This window comes from Nelumbo nucifera, chromosome 7 (genome assembly GCF_055504915.1).
Source record: "Nelumbo nucifera cultivar China Antique chromosome 7, China Antique-T2T, whole genome shotgun sequence".
Taxonomy (NCBI): Eukaryota; Viridiplantae; Streptophyta; class Magnoliopsida; order Proteales; family Nelumbonaceae; genus Nelumbo; species Nelumbo nucifera.
In genome coordinates this window covers 19513527-19534266 of record NC_142655.1, presented here as the reverse complement: position 1 = coordinate 19534266, position 20740 = coordinate 19513527, and the positions used below count along the sequence as shown (strand labels likewise).

At 38.2% G+C, this 20740-nt stretch overlaps 1 protein-coding gene and 1 non-coding gene across 3 annotated transcripts; both read right to left on the bottom strand.

Moving 5' to 3' along the window:
- Positions 1-2229: 2229 nt before the first annotated feature.
- BIN4 (double-stranded DNA binding protein) lies at positions 2230-18236 on the bottom strand. Of its 2 annotated transcripts, XM_010246140.3 has the most exons (10): positions 18101-18236; positions 13393-13699; positions 13135-13199; positions 12936-12989; positions 11073-11190; positions 10522-10568; positions 10342-10368; positions 9337-9412; positions 2971-3113; positions 2230-2876 (listed from the first exon to the last, which is right to left on the bottom strand). In XM_010246140.3, exons 1-10 carry the CDS (start codon positions 18149-18151, stop codon positions 2781-2783), a joined length of 984 nt encoding a protein of 327 aa, XP_010244442.1. In that variant the 5' UTR covers positions 18152-18236; the 3' UTR covers positions 2230-2780. The 2 variants fall into 2 exon arrangements, with proteins under 2 accessions (XP_010244442.1, XP_088748283.1); XM_088892157.1 differs by lacking the exon at positions 9337-9412.
- A 36-nt stretch (positions 18237-18272) lies between these two features.
- Positions 18273-18344, bottom strand: TRNAQ-UUG (transfer RNA glutamine (anticodon UUG)). Its single transcript has one exon. It is a non-coding gene; the product is annotated as a tRNA-Gln (tRNA).
- Positions 18345-20740: the final 2396 nt, after the last annotated feature.

Genomic DNA, 20740 nt, shown 5'->3' with positions numbered 1-20740 from the left:
ACCAACGTTCAAAATATCGATACGCCCGATACACCATCGGGCGAATCGATACACATTTTGGTCCCTTTTTTATTTTTTTTTGCAACCGGTTCAGGGGGGCTGGTTTAGGTATTCTCTACCCCCTGAACCGGTCAGACCTCCGATACACCCACTGTAGGGGCGTATCGGAGGGGTCCCGGAACGATACGTATCGGCCAATACGTGTCAATACTTTGAACCTTGGGAAAAACTATAAGATAGATCTATTAATGATCCATGAAACTCATTGATCTGACAACAATTTAATATGTTTTGTAATGATTTTTTAGAAGATTGGAAGCTCAAACATTGTTTGATATATGTAAAGCTATTATATCTTATATGATATTCACATGTTCTAAATTACCGTATTGTTTCTTGTAATATATTACTTCATATAAACTATTAAGTGTGAATTTCTTATATACGCTTTATTCATAGTTATTTCAACCCAGGGGTGGAGCCAGGGGAGCCATGCCCCCCCCCCCCCCCCCCCCACCACCAAATCCACGGCCCCCCTCAAGAAAAGTTTTTACCTCTGCCGCTATTTCAACCTTAGATTTATTATTATTGATGTATTTGTGGTATCTGTAATAATTTTTCCATCCACATCTTTCCACCATATTCATGCATATCAAAAGTGTATTGTGATATATATTTATATTTTATATCTAAGCTTACCGATATAATACATGATGAACCACAGGGGTGTAGGCTGGGTAAGAAGGTGCCCTCTCTTTGTTCTTAATGATAATAGATTGCTATTTCAAGACCTAAATTTTATGCAAAGATTCAGAGGTTATAAATGAAGTATAAAATTAACATTTTTATGCGTGTTTGACCTTTTGAGACATGACGGAAATTCTCCAATTAAAGAACACTCATTATAAATTTTAATAATCAATTATTTTTTTTTAATTTTTTTAATGCACTAAGAAGAGAAATAACTAAATGATAAATCTTAAACAAATAAAATTGTAAGTAGGTATGACCTATTGGTATTATTTGCAACTTATTGATGGTTCAAATCTTCTTATTTGTCATATCTATTCTCTTTTTTTTCCCGAGTAAATGTTTCTCTCAATCCATCTTTGCAGATCTTGGAATCTTTAAATGAAAATGAAAGAACTTGAAGAGAAATGTATTTTGTTGGCAGGTGATCCAAACGCCAAAATGGAGTTGTCAATGCGTCAGGTCAGGGTGGACCAATCTTGAACCAATTATTAATTGCTTCTTTTAGATAGACCTAGCCAGAACCAAACCAATTATTAATCAGAATAATAAGGTCTAATAATGGTGAGTTTGTTGGTGAGTTACTAGGGATCTAGTGCTTATTTGGTTTTGTGATGCTTGGAGACATACTACCCCATCTTATGTAGCCCATTTCAGTCTATGAAGAATAATTGGGTCTGATCCAATTGTGCTTGACATTTATATTTAGCAATGAAAAATGACTAACTTAGAAATTCATTTTATAATATAACCCAGTGCTTTCAACCCATTACCCAATCGGTTGAACCTCTCAAACTATCATCCCATCAAGATTTTAGGTCCGATTTGAGTAAAACCCAAAGTGAGGTAAAAAATTGTTGACTATCTAAAACCGTATGACTCAAGCGGTTGGACCATTGACCCATTCAACCCAATGACTGGGTCACGAATTGCACACTAATGTATATTTAAATTTCGAGAAGCCATAACTTTGCACTCAAATGTTTGATTAAGGTGATTTTTTTTTCATTTTCATTAAATTTTTTAGATCTATGCATCCTAAGGCACCAAAGGCGCCTTGCTCAGCTATTTTTGCCAAAAAAACACTTTTTTTTTGCCTCAAATTGCAATTTTTATTATTGTTTTACAAGTAAAAAAATTAAAATTAAATATAGGATAATATATATTACATGTAGAATATAATTATATATATTATTTATTGATAAAATATATGTTTATCAATATACATCCATCTTGCTGACATAGCACAGTCCAACTTGTTCAACCCAGACAATCGAAATGGTAACCCATGACCTTAAGGCAAAAATGATTTGGCCTCCAGGTTGGTTTTTGGAACATTGATATAACCTTAATAAAAATGCAGTAAAATAGTAAGCAGTTTATATGCTGATAAAACAAGTTTAACCAAAATTTTCTTATAATATTATTATATATCTGTAAAATTTATCCTTTTAGACAAATTATAATAAAAATTACAAAAAAAAGGAAAAAAAACAGGAGACCTCTATGTATTATTAACCATATAATCAATTTAGAACAAGAACCAGTCCAACTCAATCATTAATCAGGCCACAAGCTACAGAACCGGAACCAATATAATTGGTATAATTGGTTTGGTCGACTCGGTTCTATCGGGTAGATCCAACCCATTGACAGCTCTAGATGGAAAGCAGCACTACCCAAACTAGAATGTAACATTCTGGGTCAGCCGGAAGAGTTGGGCTCCCTTAACTGACTAATTGTCTCATTTTTCAGAGGAACTGGACGAACCATTAAGGATCCCATCCAAGAGATAATGAACTTGCTGATATGAAACGGCACCCTTGTACAGATACCTAGATATTTCATCCCATCAAAGAAGCAACCATGCTGTGGTCATCTAAACATGGGGTATACAGCTAGCTATTGAACACCAGACAAGTACAACAACAGCTCCATTGGTATAATATATAACAAGATGGCCTGCTTCATCAATCCCTAATTCCCTATGTAAAATTACAGTTTCTTTTGGCCAATGAATGCAATGCTACTTATTTTTTGGCACTTTTTGCCTTCTTTGGAGCTTGAGCTTTCCTTTTTCCTTTTTTTGGAGGCTTTCCTGCAGCTTTACCTTTCTTTCTGACCCCCTGCATCCAGATTACATCCTATTAGCATACATGCATATTAAAATTTCACAGTTGGGTTTTATCATTTATGGAGAAGTGATGGCTCATGGCATACCAATGTCTTATCAACCTTTCCCTTGGTCTTTCCAGTGGTCTGTTGTTCTTCAGCTTCATCGTTTTGATCAGTCTGACAAGCAACAGCTGTAGGTATCTTGTCTGTCTCCTCCTCCGAATCAAAAGAGAATCCATCAAGCGTTCCTATACAAAGAAAATGGTGATATATGTTTGTTATGGGTAATAGAAATTAGAAACCGTGTTAAAAACATCAACTATACTAGTCTGCCAATTAAGTGAATAGCAAAGGAAAGTGATCTGAAAAATAGAATAACCAAACCCTGAGACAACCGACTTTGTAAACTAATACAAAGTTCTTCAGTCTAGCTTGCCTCATGAAAAAGAAAATGAATAAAAAAGGAAAAAAACAATCTTGCGGCACAGTTGGTTGGTCAGCCTCATCTTGATCATGAGATCATCATATTCCCAAATCCAGGTTATTCACCATCCAACTTCAAGGCTCCATCTCTGGCTAAATGGGTTGGCAACCACATTGCAATAAAAGATATATGTCCCAGTCCAGGCAACCAAAATAAAAAAATAAAAAAAAAAGATAAAAAGTGTTAGAATGTTAGAGTTATGTTCGGCTGATAAGTGTTCTTATTAACCCATTCTTATGTTTAACTTATCTTGTAACTGGGCTTGTGTTAATGGGCCTAATCCTGTTTAATGATTTAAGTCATCTGGGTGTCCCATCACTAATCAGGGGCATCCCAGTAATTTCTTGTACCTTGTACTATATTCATCTATAAATAAAGAACTGGTCGACTGGCTAGTACAGTTCGACATTCTATTCTTTTCTGTCATTCTCTTTTCTTTCTTGCTACTTCAAGTATAGCACTTCAGATTACATGGTATCAGAGCATTAGCTCCTTCCTGGTTTCAGCAGGCGCACTCTCTTCTCTTGCTGTCTTTTCATCTTCTCTCTTCCTTTTCTGGGTTGTTGCAGTGAAGACCTAGGAGTGTAAGAGAGTAAAGCAAGTTCGAACCTAGGGTTTCTCTTGGTTGTAGGACTCAAGAGAAGTAAGACCCAGAAGTAGATGTCCTACTAGATTATCTCCAGCAAAGAGTAGCTATTGGGCTACTAAGAGAGGTCTGTATAGGACAGACCTAGTTGAGGACTGATTTCAGCAGTCCTAGCACTAGCCGAAAGAGGGAGAGCTTCCTCTACAGTTGCAGCTTCGTGCTCCAGCAAGACTTGCGCAGAACAAGTGGTAAAGACTTAGCCTTCTCTACAGTTGCAGCTTCGTGCCCCAGCAAGACTTGGGCAGAACTGTGGTAACTTCAGTTACAGATTCTCTTCAGGTTGGTTATCAGTCCTACTTTGTGAACTTCAGTTACTGCACTGCACAGTTACTTCAAGTTGCACAACAAGCCCTAACTGAAGTAACTTCAGTTACTAGCACTGTGAACTGGTTCAGCTACAGCCCTGTACTTGCTACTTCGGCCAGTCCTAAACAGCACTGTGAACTGGTTCAGTTAGCAGCCCTGTACTTGCTACTTTGGTTATCAGTACTGAACTGGTTCAGTACCCGAACTATGAACACTTCTACCAGCACGGTGAACACTGTAACCACTTCGGCCAGTCCTAAACAGAATCAACTACAGCACTGTGAACAACTCCTGGACTGAAGTCAAGATGTCCTCACTATCCGGTGAAGTTTCCTCTAGAGATAACAGACCTGTTACAAGGTCCTCAAACCTGGAAAACCCTAATCTGCACAGCTTGCAGATTACAAGTGTGCTGCTAGATGAGTATAACTTCAGAGAGTGGTCTGTCTCAACAATGCTGTTCATTACCTCTCGTGACCTCACAGGCTATTTGGATGGAGACAAGAAACAACCAGAAATTGGCAGTCCTGAATACACCGTGTGGCGTAAGGAAAATGCCACAGTCATGTCTTGGTTGCTGGCCTCTATGACTCCTAGGGTGGCCAGAACTGTTCATCACTTCCCCACAGCTGCTAAAATTTGGGAGAAAGTATCTAAGACATATGACCAGAAAAAGAACAATGCTAGAATTTACAGGCTGAACCAAGACATTGCAGCCCTAAGGCAAGGAGACATGTCCGTGGCAACCTACTTTGCAACATTGGAAGGCCTCTGGGAAGAGCTTGACCACCATTTGATTTTGGATTGGGAAAATGCTAATGATAAGGAGAGGCATGATAAGCAGATTGAGGAGGGCAGAGCCTTCAAGTTTCTGGCGGGTCTTGACCCTGTATATGAAGGTATAAGGTCACAGATTCTAGGGAGAGATGAATTACCTGAGCTTCACCATGTCTACTACCTGGTGAGGAATGAAGAAGTAAGGAGAAAGGAGATGCAAGTTGACTCCCAGACACAGTCAACAGAACAACCTGGAGAACATTCAGCCTTAGTCTCCACTAAGGGGAATAGATTTTCAGACAAGAAGTCCCTCAAGTGTACACATTGTGGTGGTGAGAAACACACAAAGGAGAAATGTTGGGTCCTGTACCCTCATCTGAAGCCAGCTGCTCTGAGAAAGGACAAAAGGCAACAGAAGGGCCACACAGCAAGTGGGAATCTTGCCACCAACAACAGTAGTGACAACTCACAGAGTATTCAGACAGTGTCATCTTCCACCGCAAAGCAGGCTGCCGACTCCTCTGGACCAAGTACTTTGGGCTTCACAGCTAGTGAGGTAGAGGTTCTCAGTCGGGCATTAGCCCGTCTGAAGAACAATTCTTTAGCTTCCACCTCTCTTGCCAAATCAGGTACAGCCTCTGCATTTAGTGCATCTAGTTCTATTAATTCTACCTCTTGGGTGATTGATTCCGGAGCCACTGACCATATGACACATATGTCCTCCTTATTCTCCACATATCATTTGTTGTCTGGCCAGGATAAGATGAGAGTAGCTGATGGGTCCCTCTCCACCATCTCTGGAAAGGGGGTGGTTGACCTAAGCAAGGATCTCTCTTAAATCAGTCCTACATGTTCCTAGTCTTACCTCAAATCTGTTGTCTGTTTCAAAGCTTACAAAAAACTTGAACTGCAGTATAACTTTCTTTCCTTCTCATTGTGTCTTCCAGGACAGATTGACGAGGAAAACGATTGGGAGTGGTCATGAGTATGGGGGCCTCTACTACTTTGATGAAGATGTCAGCTCAGCCATGCAAGCTTCTACTACTAGTCCGGAGAGTGTGGAGTCAATAGCTAGGCTGCACTTGTGGCATGCTAGGCTAGGTCATTTGTCCTTTTCTTCCTTAGCAATGTTGTTTCCCGAATTATGTAAGGGCATTTCGAGTCAGAGTTTAATTTGTGATGTGTGTCAAATGTCAAAACAATGTAGATCAATGTATCCAATTTCTAGTAATGAAATTCAAGCCCCTTTTGACTTGGCTCATTCTGATGTTTGGGGTCCTTCACCCATTGTTTCCATTGATGGCTTCCGTTACTTCATCAGTTTTATTGACCGTTATTCTCGGTGCACTTGGATTTATCTGTTGAAAGGACGTGAAAAAGTTCCCCGGATAACTATGATGTTTTGCAAGATGGTTGAAACACAATTTGATAAAAAGATCAAGCAATTCCGTTCAGACAATGCAGCTGAATACTTTGAAAGATCCCTGAACTCATTCATGGAAGATGCAGGCATGTTACATCAATCATCGTGTGCTTACACCCCTCCGCAAAATGGAGTCGCTGAGCGCAAGAACAGACATCTATTGGAGACAGCTCGAGCCCTTCTTTTCCAGCACAATGTGCCCAAGCAATATTGGTCTCAAGCTGTTCTCACTGCATCATACCTGATAAATCGGATGCCATCTAAGGTACTGGGTATGAAGACCCCTTTCTCTGTTTTGTGTCCCACTCTTCCAGAATTTCCTCTTCCCCCGCGGGTTTTTGGTTGTACATGCTTCATACATGTGAAAGATCCAAAGAAGACCAAGCTGAATCCTAAGGCTACAAAGGGAATATTTTTGGGGTACTCTCCTACGCAGAAGGGGTATAAGTGTTATGATCCTGTCTCCAAGAAAAAATATGTCACCAGGGATGTAGCCTTTTTTGAGTCTCAATCCTATTTCGGGTCTTCTCAGAATCCTCTTTAGGGGGAGAGTAGTGGGTTGGAAGAGGATTCTCATTCTCCCTTCTTTTTTGTTCCCATTTCAGCACCTTCCACTACTACCTACTAGCTATAACATTCCGGGTCAACCTAGTGAGACTTCCACTGTGCCAGTTGCTTCTCCAGATTCGGCTGATACTTCTGAAGGTTCCAGTAAACAAGAGAAAGAGATACTTACATACAGTAGAAGGAAGAAGGCCCCTCAACCTCATGATTGCAACCAGTTGAACTCAGATCAATCTGTCTCTGCAATCCAAGGTAATTCTGATTCACTCAATTCAGATTTGGATCTTCCTATTGCTCTCCGTAAGCCTGTTCGTTCTTGTACCACTCGGCATCCCATAGCCGATTATGTTTTTTACTCACACTTATCCCCTGCCTATCATTCCTTTGTGTCTGCTCTTTCCTCTGTATGTGTCCCTTCCAGGTATTCAAAGGCGGTATCTGATCCAAGGTGGAAAGAAGCCATGAATGAGGAGATGAAAGCCCTAATGAAAGCAAGGACATGAGAATTGGTGGACCTGCCAGAAGGGAAAGGCACTGTTGGGTGCAAGTGGGTATTCACAGTAAAGCACAGGGAAGATGGGTCAGTTGAGAGGTACAAGGCCAGACTCGTGGCAAAGGGGTTTACACAAAAGGAAGGAATTGACTACAAGGAAACCTTTGCCCCAGTAGCAAAGCTCAACACAATCAGGGTTCTATTGTCACTAGCAGCAAAATTCTCTTGGGAACTTCATCAGCTGGATGTGAAGAATGCCTTCCTAAATGGTGATATTCATGAAGAGGTGTTCATGGAACCCCCACCTGGATATGATGTTGGAAAGAAGGTATGTAAACTAAGGAAAGCATTATATGGTTTGAAGCAATTTCCCCAGGCATGGTTTGAGAGACTTTGTTTGGCCATGAAGAAAGTAGGGTACACTCAGAGCAGTGCAGATCATACATTGTTTACAAGGAGACAGGATGACAAATTTACAGCACTCATTGTGTATGTGGATGATATGGTGATTACTGGAAATGATGTGAGAGAGATGAAGAGGCTGAAGGAGTTCTTAGCTTCAGAATTTGAGATCAAAGACCTGGGAAATCTGAGATACTTTCTTGGAATTGAAGTTGCTAGATCAAGAGAAGGAATCTACATATGTCAAAGAAAGTATGTGCTAGATCTCCTAGAGGAAACAGGCATGATGGGGTGCAAGCCAGCAGACACTCCAATAGAACCAAGCCATGGATTACAAGAATCAATGGGTGAGGAATACTGTGATAAGGAAAGGTACCAAAAATTGGTAGGAAAACTGATATACTTATCCCTTACTCAGCCAGACATTGCCTATGCAGTACATGTTGTCAGTCAATTCATGCACTCACCAAAGACCCCTCATATGAGAACAGTGGAAAGAATCTTCAGATACTTGAAGACTTGCCCAGGGAAAGGAATTTTATTCAGAAAAAACAGCATACTTGAAATTGAAGCCTACACTGATGCTGATTGGGCTGGGTCTGTTGGAGACAGAAAATCAACCTCAGGTTACTGTACATTCTTGGGAGGAAACCTAGTCACATGGCGCAGTAAGAAGCAGAATGTTGTGGCTAGATCAAGTGCAGAAGCAGAATACCGAGCTATGGCACACGGGGTTGCTGAACTCTTATGGCTCAGGACTCTCCTTAATGAGCTTGGTATCAAGACAGATAGTCCTCTCAAGCTGTACTGTGATAATAAAGCTGCTATCAACATTGCCAACAATCCTGTGCAGTATGACAGGACAAAACATATTGAAATTGATCGACACTTTGTCAGAGAGAGAATTATTTCAGGAGAACTCTGTGTGCCTTATACTCCATCAAAGATGCAGATTGCAGATGTATTAACTAAAAGGCTGGCATCAACGAAGTTCAGGGACATACTTGGCAAGCTAAACATGATTGATATCTATGCTTAGCTTGAGGGGGAGTGTTAGAATGTTAGAGTTATGTTCGGCTGATAAGTGTTCTTATTAGCCCATTCTTATGTTTAACTTATCTTGTAACTGGGCTTGTGTTAATGGGCCTAATCCTGTTTAATGATTTAAGTCATCTGGGTGTCCCATCACTAATCAGGGGCATCTCAGTAATTTCTTGTACCTTGTACTATATTCATCTATAAATAAAGAACTAGTCGACTGGCTAGTACAGTTCGACATTCTATTCTTTTCTGTCATTCTCTTTTCTTTCTTGCTACTTCGAGTATAGCACTTCAGATTACAAAAAGCAAAAGCATAGGGTAGAAGAAGACTTAACCTTCAATCATTGTTTCAGCCTCATAAACATTAGATTGTGGCTTCAGCTGAATAAAGTCATTCATCACGGCTTCTATCTGATTAAGAAAGATAACATGTCAAAAAAAAGTATGTGTTTTCAGGATTAAGTACCACTCCTAAACCACGGATTAAAACTTTGGTGGTTATCGTTGAAAACTGTCTTAGCAAAGTCATAGATGATGTACAAAGTTCAGACCAACGCCACAACTTTCACTTATTATGTGCTATAAGGTGCTTGAAGTTCTACCTTTTTACAGGCTTTAACAAGTGTTCCCAAAATGTAACTAATTCAATGTATTATGCTTGAAATATATAATTATTTGCTTTCTGGGGATGAACTGGAAATTAAATGTCTTTTAAACCTGGCATTCAGAGTCCTTGTTCTCTAAAAGAGGTTTATTTCCAATGGGATTTGTCAGAACAAACAGATCAAACTGGCAGAACAATCCAAAATAGAACTAGTGATGCTACAGTAGGAAAGTAACTACAAGGATTGCCAAACTAAATTCCATCAAGATGATTATAATGTCTTGGAAACTTTGTTTTATTCCCTAAAATTCACAGCCAATTTCTTATCATTCGTATAGTCTTAGCAATAGAATACAAATAAACAACAAAATAATTTCTTCTGTTTTTTATTGGTAACTAGATGAAAGAGATTTTATTTAAAATTAAAGGTGGCAACCCTTCTCAAAAGTCTGTGGTAGAAAAAGAGATTTTATTAAGAAAAGAAATGAAATGTAGGCAAAAGGAAAAACATTTCAAACTATATTTATTTTTTGGATTAATATATTTCAAACTAGAATTTGCTTTCTATGTATCAGGTGACTTGAAACTAAATCTCTTTGTATCAGTAAAAGGAATACATTGATCAGGAAGAAAATGAGGAGGTTGAGACCAGTGCATCCTATTAGTTTTGAAATTGGAAATGTATAAATTGGGGAAGGCTTGGAGGAGTTTCAGACCAGGTAATTCATTGACACACCTTTGCTTCAGCCTGACCAAAGCTAACCTGAACAAGGAGAGTTCAGTGTAAATTGTTAGCAATATAATCATTTTCTAAACACAGACAATTCATGTAAGCTTTTCTTAATATATAAGTAATAAAAATTTTGAGAGTACAAATGGCTGATTTGAATAGTTGAAATGGAAATGGATGACATACAACGCAAAATGTTCGGCATGGAAGTATGGTTGTTTTGTATATGGTTCCTGAAAATTAACACAAATACATCCAAATACTCAGATGATGCAAAAATACATTCGAACCAGAACTGATGGCTAACAAGTAAAACTAATTGAAATGGACTGTATTTTAATAAGGGGTCCCTCCCACTCATGAACTCTTTTTTAACATCAGGTTAGAATCTCTATAATGCCCATACCCAACTATGTATTTCCATATGTAATCTGACAGAAATTTTGAGGCAAAAAGCTTCCTTTCATGTGAGAGGAAACTTATTAAATTATGACAAATTGTAAATAGGTCTTCCAGTGATGATATTAGGGCAAAATCATCATCACCATCAAGACCTTATTCCCGATTCTGGCTTCAGCAAATGAATCCTGATCTGCTACTGTCTAGAATGGTTTCAAACAACAAATCAAGATTCATCAAATAACATCACCAATAAAATGGATACTCGAGGACGAGCTAAAGTTTCTAGGATAGCTTTGATATACTAAAGGAAATGCCAAAATCAAAACATCCCATACCTTTTAAATCTAAAAGCATTTCATGATTTTTGGATTGTGTTTCTGATATTATTACTCGACCAACAGCACCAACATCACCACTCATATCTATGGATTCTCCTTCGCACTCAACAAGTGCCTGAATATAATACAAACATTTTTAAAAAGAGTGACAGATCCAATGGCATGGAACCATGGGTTCAGTTTCATGTAATAGGTACTACAGTTGCATTGCTGTCGTAAGTACAACTAATCTGCATCATCCAACTATATTTAGTTGGATGGTGCACAATGAAATTCAGAAATGCAACAATTATAGTCAGAAAGCACTGAAAATCTACAAAATCCAATCAAGCATTGTATTAACCATTCAGGTTTGAAATTATGGTTCAATCAGATGCTGCTGATTTAGAAAATCTGTGATGCCGGAAAGATATGATACCAGAAAGGTTTGAAATTATTGGTTACCACTTTTATGATGCTGGTTGGTTTGGTTGTAAGCTTTTCTGGTATCATGTCTTTCTGGCATCATAGTCAAACCCTACTTTTAATTCTGGAGTTCTCTCAGTTAAATAAAAAGTTAAATGCATTTCATTCAAAGAAGATCCCTTCAGATCATGATCCATTTACAGCCCTATATTATAAAAATTTTTATACCATATCAATGCCAACCCTCCATGGTTGGAGTTGGACAGCCCTATATTATAGCAATCATTAAAATCATATTTAGAAGGGAGCACCTTGTTGTGTATGCGCCTGGGAGCCCACCTAGGTCATGGATTTAAGAAATTAAGTCCAGTGTGCAGGACATTTTTCCATGGCATGTTTCCACTTTAATATTATTTTATATAGAAAACAATAATTAAAATGAGCCAACGAGCTTAATCCATAATCCTAACTAACAATATACTACACCAATGATTCAGCATGCAATCAATCACTGGGCAAATCTACCATTTCTGATGCATTTCAATAATTGGGATAAATCCCTTCTTCCAAAACTTGACAAAGCAATAAGAAGAAGGTCAAGAAGAATGAAGCAGAACCCCTACTTTGCCATGAAACACCAAGAATGAGGTGAATGTATATCAAACACTTTATACCCTTTTCTCAACCCACATGTCCCTCTCTATCATGTTGAGGAGTTCATGCAAGGTGACCCTAGGAAAGCACCTTGTTGCTTGGGCATCATCTAGGAAACCCCCTAGGTGATGCCTTGACAACTGTGCTTCTACCAAGAATTTCTCTTCAATTCTTGCATCTTTTGGTCTGTTGTCATTCTCTGTGTATTTGTATGAATGCTATTACTAAGAGCAATAAATCCTCATAGCAAATAGAAGAGTTCCCATCATTGTTTGACTTTGATTCCAAGTAAGATCTTTAAGAGAAAGAAATCACAAAGTTTCCCAATTTCTTGTTTGATCATTTCTGATATGTGATATGACAAATATAATTAAGGAACAGATCTTCTAGTTAGGTTGCTCAGATAAGAAGTCTACATTATTCAACCCTCCCCCACTCCACCCCCCCACCCCCCCCAAAAAAAAAAAAAGGTACAAGTTTAAATGACCCACAATTTCCAGCCCAAAAACCCTTGATAGGTCTCTATAATAAACCCTTTTAGTGTCATTCATTTCAACTATAAATGGGAACATTTGAACAGCTAATGTCACCCCAGGGAGAACCCAATATAGGGTTGACATGGACTGCAGAGTGAAAATGGCCAATCTAGAAGTTCCCATCTAAGATGTTTGGTCTGGATTGTCAACATGATAAATCCAAGAATCCCAAATGGCAGAAATAGGTAGGTTCATCCCAGTAAGACTACCATTGTAAATGTGTTTACATTAGCATATGATAACTGAAATCAGAAGATGGGTCTACCTTCGAACGTTGGACTTTATCAGAACACAACAGAGGTAACCTTGAAGTAGAGACCTGCAAGTTATATACAAAGCAACATGTGGTTAATTCAGACAATCCATGACGACATTATATATTTTACGTAGCTTGGCTCCCCAAGGAGAACTAGTGAACTGATATAAATTGAGTTGTATGTGTAGTAACCATTGCAGCATCTTACATGAGGTTCAACATGCTTCCTCTCCAATACTTCTTCCTCCATGGCTTCACCTTTACCCTCATTCCCTGTATCACTACTGGGTTATCACATAAAATATAGCTTAAAAAGGGTTACATAAACTAGAAGATGAAACAAGAAAACTCAGACCAAGACAAAGTGACAAACCCAATCTTTCATTTATATTTTGGTAGAATCTGTATATCTTGCTTATCTAATTAAAGTTGTCTTTTAAACATTGTCATCCCTCCATCTACATACCTTCTATTTGGTTTTGATTTTCCACTTTCTTCTTCTTGGTTGGTTTTTTATTTTCTACTTTTTCCTGGGACTTTGGATACTTTTGTTTCACCTGGGACTTTGGGGACTTTACTTTTGGAGTCTTAGTCATTGGAGATTCTCCTCCACTGTCAATAAGAATCGTATCTTGATTCTGATCTCCTTCTGACAACTGAGGTGTTTTATGAATAGATTGTTCTTTGTGATCAACATCATCCTCTCTTACTCTGCTACCATCTAGAGAAGGCTCAGAGTCTGATGACAACGTCACAAGTGACTGTTGTGGTGCCTGCTCAACAAAGAAAATCCTTACGATTAGTATTGGGAAAAGAAAGATATTTTAGTAGATTGTTTCTATTACACAATGTCACAAGTGACTTTTTTTGTGCCTGCTCAACAAAGTAATCTCTTGCAACTAGTATTGGAAGAAACAAGATATTCTTGAGATCTTTTGTGACAGTTTTGAGGGGGCAGTTTTTGGGACATGTTAAGATTTTATTTTATTTCATTTTATTTTTGGATGAATTTGGAACATGTTAAGATTAATAAAGCCTAAAAAAAATTTGGCAGTGCCATAATACTATAAGACCTATTCTCCCCATCAATTAGAGTACACTCTGGTCTAGTAGCAGAATATGCATTATGAGGATGCTGAAGGCCAAAAAGAATGATCATCCTGAAAATATGACCTTTCATATGTTTTTAACTGGTAAAAATATACACTTATCTAGAAGAATTATAAAGATTAAATTTGACACCACATGGTTAGATCGTTTTTATTTATTTATTTATTTATTTACTTTGGATGGTGACAGATTAATAATAATTTGTTAAAATGAACAAAATGCAGATAGAATATGAAACACCCATTACAGGAGAATTGAATTACTAATACAAAGCCACTACTCCACCCTCAGATGGTAAATCCCACATCATATTGCCATTCACTTTACTTCATCCAACAATAAATTTAACAAGGTTCAGAGTATTGAATTGTGACAATAACGACACTATCTATCGGTACATTGTACTTTGTAGCACGCCCTTCCCTTTTTTTAGCTTTTTTTTTCTCAAAAATAGGGTAGAGGGGAGGGACTTAGGCCTACCTACCCCCTAAAATGGGTCAAACCCCCCAAAGATGTATATTTTCTGTATCGGTGACACACTGATACGATACATATCGGCTAATACGACCCAATACGTAACGAAATTGTGAACCTTGAAATTTAAGTACTTGAAGTTGAACAACTCTTATGTACAAGATTTGTAGACCAACAACCTCCAAAATAAAAATGCACATGTGCACACATAGACACACACACAAAAGGCCTCTAATAACCAAAAAAATTATGCCGATGCCATAATTCAGAATATTTGCACTCCAATGTTTTGTCCGACATCAATTCAGAACTGTTGAATATCAATGATTGCAACACCTTTATTAGCCCTTTGGTCATCTCATTGATATATAGCCTCAAACCAGTACGATTGAGATTGATCTTCCAATTAAATGCTATAAGATTATCCAATACTTGTTCAGAAGAAGGGGATTTCCCCACTATATCTACATAGGAATGTCTATGAGCACAAAGCTCCACAATGATATGTAGTTACATAATTGAAGGGATGAGAGATCCATCATATGGATGGCCAAACCCTGTAGGAAGGTTGGGCGAAATTTCAAAAATTTCTTTACTCCCATTCGGGAATCCTATTCCCAATTTAGAAAACTGCATTTTCAAGATTTGTTCTTGTAACCAAACCAGACCAAATCTGAAACCAAATTAAGGGAGGGATATACCTGATACGGAATCCACGCAAGAATGCTCCTCCCAACATAGGTGTTCACGCCCAAAGAGTGTACCAAATCCTCCCTCCACTGAAGATGACACAGCTAAGGATGAGGTAGGATCAGCAAGTAGTTCTTCACCAAGAACTAGTGATTCTTTAGCAAGAATCAAATAGGACAATGAGCACAACTTCTAAATTGTTTTTTCTGACAAGAAACAATATCAAGATCCAATATTGATCCAATCCAAGAACTGGAGATCGAACAGGGTAGAGCGGCAAGAGCAGGAAGAAAAAGAGTAGAAGGCAAGAGCAGTCTAATTGTGTTGTCTTCTCTCTATATTCACCGAATGTGTCTTTGGAGGTTCGCCCTACTCTCTTATTTATAGCCTTAAATGGAAAATCTCCTAATCCCATTAGGAGTTTCCTAATCCAAATCTTATATTTGGATCTGGACTTTTAAGTGATAACGATAATCCCTTATCTTATCTGCAGATAAAGATTAACCTTCCTAATCAAATTAAGAGTTCCTTTGATCCAAATTTTTATTTGGATATAGACTCTTTAAGTGGATAAGGATAATCCCTTATCTTATCTGTTGATCCAAATCCCAGATCCGCCCCTATTTAATTAATTTAATTAACCCAGTTCGAAATGAGATTTTAGGCCCATTAAGCTTTCAGGCTCACTTCCACTTTAATGCTGGCTAGCTTGGCCTTCTTTCTATGGCGTGGGACCCTATCATTGATCTATACATCAGCCACATGGGTTCAGCCTAGCCTCTGTTACAAGGCCTGTCCGAATTCTCTACTGAATACAGTGAACCCCTAAGTCCATCACTATGGACTCTTAACGGGCCCAACATTTACACTAAATGGTCATTGGATCCAATCATCTTATGAAGACCCAAGGACTATGGGCAAATGCAAGATTAGCCCATTAGGTATAATCCTCAATGGTCTTACACTTAATCTCTCAACCCATAATAACTAAACACTGTCCAACAAGAGATGACCTCTCCCTCGGCTGCAAGGTGCAGTGCTGCACTCTCTACTCACATGGATCCTGGGAATTAAAACATTTTGCAAACATTTTGAAACCATAATATATATATATATATATATGTGTGTGTGTGTGTGTGTGTGTGTGTGTGTATCTCTATATAAATATATTTTGCAAAACAAATTTCAATGATTGAAATCAACTGCCGACAGTTTAAGTTTCTATCAGAGAGAGTGCATCCCCGATCATTCACTTTGTCCGACAAAGGGGCTGATCCTATTACTATGATCACCCACTCAAATGAATTCTTGGACTGTCCCAACATACCCAGGTTTTGACCCCCTCTAAAGATCTTACTGATTGGCATATCAAAGGCAGTCTAATCTGACACCTAGTGTAGTATCATAATCGAGTCTAGGGGTCAGGTGTAACATTCCAGTTTTACCCATCTATCTCCAAGGTCCAGGGCAATACTGGAATTTTGGTCTGATTTAGGATTTCAAGAAAACCCACACTACATGTACCTCAGGTCTCACCCAGGCAGCTGAGACAAGCCACCCCAACCAACTTGGTGGTACATTAGTATCAACCTTGGTAGAATAAATCTCCCTAGATCTATCCAACAGTTGTGAAGATTCTAAACTAACACGAGTCTCATATATGTCTAGTTTAAGGGTATTACACAGAAACACACCATAGTAACATGAATCAAATATATATTTTATTCATTTACAATAAATGTCATAATGTACATCATGCTGATTGGAGTTAAGGGCATACACTGTCTAACAATAATTTGGGTAACTATCACATAGGCAAGGGCTTTTTTTTTCATGTCTTTGCTTGTAAAAGGAGGCAAGTTGTAGATTCAAGATGTATCGGTGAAGCATAAAACTCCAAATTAACCTAAATATGTTCTTAGTCAATGCAATCAGAGAATACACAACATTTTTTTCTTCAAATAAGGTTCTCAAGTATCCTTTGGCAGTATCTACCTAGTTCAACTACAAGAGAACTTCAAATCAAAATCGTCCAGGACAAGATTAAATGGCTAAATAAGAGCTTCCAAGGGTAATGATCTTGCCATCTACAAGGATGGTAGTTCCCACGTTTGAATGGCATCCTCTATTTAAGTTGAACGATTACATAAAGTTTCCCAAAACGAGCAGCTCATGTTGCAGAATACTACCAAAAATATATCCAGCGAAAGAACCATATGGGGTCAATTTTCCTCATTCAACTTCATTTGTACTCTTACGACATGCTTTTCGCTTCACTCAGCATAAGAGACACAATGTACGACCAAAATAAAACATTAAGCAGATACAACTCTTCAAACGTAGATCATGTAGACAAAATCAATCAGGCCATGGGCGAACTTTCATATCACTCACCTTCTTAAATCTATCTTCCAATTGTTTAATTAGGTGGTGGACTTCTTAGAAGTTAGGGTTCTCCATCAGGATTCTGATTTGGATGACAATGAAGACTTGGGCGGACTAAAATCAAGAGTAGATTCACAATGTGTGCTACTCTGATAGATATAAACGAAAAATACGCATCTGTTTATAGCTGAAAAGTTAAAACACTCTTTCGAACTTTGAATTTACAGTAGAAAATAAATACAAGAGACTTCTGCACTCGAGATAGTAAAACACTAAAATCACCACTACAGAGAAAGACGGAAGGGAACAGCAATTGGAGTGAAGAAAATGATAACCCAGTTTTCAGATTCAATGATTGGTTCAGCTACAATAAGATATGAAGAAACAAAGCTACCATTCAAGTAGAAATGAAGAAATAAAGATGAAGAACATCAACCGTATGAGTGTTAAAGAGAGACAAACAACTGAACCAGTAAACATAATCGAGTGAAGGTCACTGTAATTAGTAGTTTCACCTGGAAACAACGCAACCAGTCAGGGGATCCTTCGCGTGAGCTGCTCATCATTTGTCTACTCTGAAAGTGTAACCTGGTCAAGAAAACCGCGCGCCCCTTTTGTTTCTACAATTACTAGCAGAAAGTCCGTGAGGTGCACGGGAAGTTAATTTGAAAGATAAAAAAGAAGACAAGGTCCTACCGGGAGTCGAACCCAGGTCGCTGGATTCAAAGTCCAGAGTGCTAACCACTACACCATAGAACCTATTTGATTGCATCATGTAATTATTTTCTTATTAAGATAGCACGTTTGCAAAAGCGTTGCCCATAAACGTTGGGAATCTATGATGCAGAAAGAGGCTTTGATCAATCAAAACCTTATGAATTCGGGGATGGCAATTTCTACCTATCCATCCTGTTTTTTTTTTGTTTGAAAAATGAATTTTGGGGGTAGGAATAGGTTTTGGGATTTTACTATCCATACATGTACATGTAGGGTATGGTATTTGACTAAACTCGACTTATATGCCCTTCCTTATAATTAAATTGTTGTTGTAAGGCATATTAACGTGTGTATTATCAATCAAGTGTAGAATTTAATAATGTTTTGAATCTTATGTAAAGGATAATTGATAGTTTATGAGTTTTTTACATGTTTCAATTAAATAATCGGAAATAAATGTAAGTTCTGGACCCAACCTACCCCACACTCAAATGCAAGAAGGGTAGGGGTGAGAAAGGTTTTGCATTTTCATGTATGAGAAGGGTTGAGCTCTAAAAATCCAATCCAATGTAAGATTTGAGAAAGTATGAATTAAGAGGTTTAGGGAGGCAAGGAGAGCTTAGAATTCACAAAACCCTCCCCGAACCCATCTTTTTGTCATCCCTAATCGACCTTGCATCATTGTAATGAGTTTAGGTGGACTCCCCATCGTGTTCGTGCACCCACATGCACCCTACAACACATCACCCATCGTGCACTAGAGTAACAAGTTCAGATGGGTTCCCAACACAATGTCTGTGCACCACACATCTCCCCCATTCCAAAGATGTTCCTATTGCACGGGGGTGATGTGATGTGGGGCATGCTATATGGGGAGCCCATCTCAATTATAGAGTAATGGTGATATCATGCAAGGTGAGGCCCACCATGAAGATCCTAATACTTTTACATATGAGTCCAGATTTGCTCCTCATAGAGCGTCCTCACACCAACCTCATGACGCCTCTCAGCCGCACATCAAGAACATCTACCGTACTTCGTGTTGTTATTCATGGGGAGATGTTCCCAATAAACTGTGGGATGGGATTGCGGGGTCATTGTGAGGTGTTCTCTGTGGGGATCAAATCTCGATTCTCTACATACCTGATAATTGGATATGTGTTGCTATGACATCCACGTCACTCATATGCTCTCCAACTAAGTATATTTTTATTGGGCCCAACTATATGGGACCCATCAATGAAATATGCCAATCCTTGAACATCAGACATGTTGCAATTTCTTTATGTGACTTTCCATTCAGGCCCCATTTGCTTTTTGGTAAGTTGCTTACTCAGGTAAATGCATTTACTTACCCATATTCTTTTATTTCCTAAGTAAATAAGGCAATGACCATTTTAACCATAAAAATCCATTATTAAAAGGAGCATTTTTATCCCATTTAAGTGTTGGCAACTTCCCCCAAATGGGAAAGTTATTTACAGGAGATGGGTATCACTTCCGCGAGTAAGTGAAATCCAAGAAAATAAATTTTCTCTAGTCCCCACATAAATCTAAAAAAACATGGGTTTTTTGGTCAATGGGAACCAAAATCTCATTAACGAAAATTTCCCCTCTCAAAATCCAAAAAAAGAACGCACTCTCAAAGCAAACCAGCTCAACTTAGCCATCATGATCCACCTGGCGATGGCCCAAAATGGAAGTAACAAATGGTTGAACCATATTATAGTGGAAATGGGTAGGATTAAAAGAGTGGCCACTTTTGTGGAGAGGACCCAAATAATTACATCTGAGTAAAGATATTCGGTACCATTGTTCCTATGATTGCACAAACTTTACTCTTTTCGAGCCTAAAACCCCTATAGCATGCATCCACTCAAGAATCAAAATATAGTATCACATATCATATCAATAAGCTTTGAAATGGATATGTAATGGCAAAATTTTAAATTAAAGAGAAAGTAATGAGAAAATTTGGAAAACCTTGATTAATGGGTGTAAATGGTGGAACTAGAATTAAATAATAGATATGATAGAAATGAGGATTGGATAGCTTGTATAAAAAAATTGAAAGAAAACTTCCTAGCTCAGCAAGAGCTATTTTGGCAATAAAAAATCAAGACAACTTTGATTGAGGCAAGGTGATTTAAACACTTCTTTCATTAAAATCCGACAAGTGAGAATGGAAGCCAGATCATGAGGATATTGCTGCAATTTTGGTGAAGGCTTTTACAGATTAATTTACATCTTGTAGAAAAACACCATTTGAACCAATTGAGGGTCTTTTGGAGTAGGTGATTTCAGAGAAGGACAATGAGATGTTCATAACCATCCACACAATGGAGGAGATTAGAGAGTTAGTATTGTCAATATGCCCTCTAAAGGCACCTAGCTATGATGTACCAAAGATTTTGGGAAGCTTTAGAAAAATATATTTA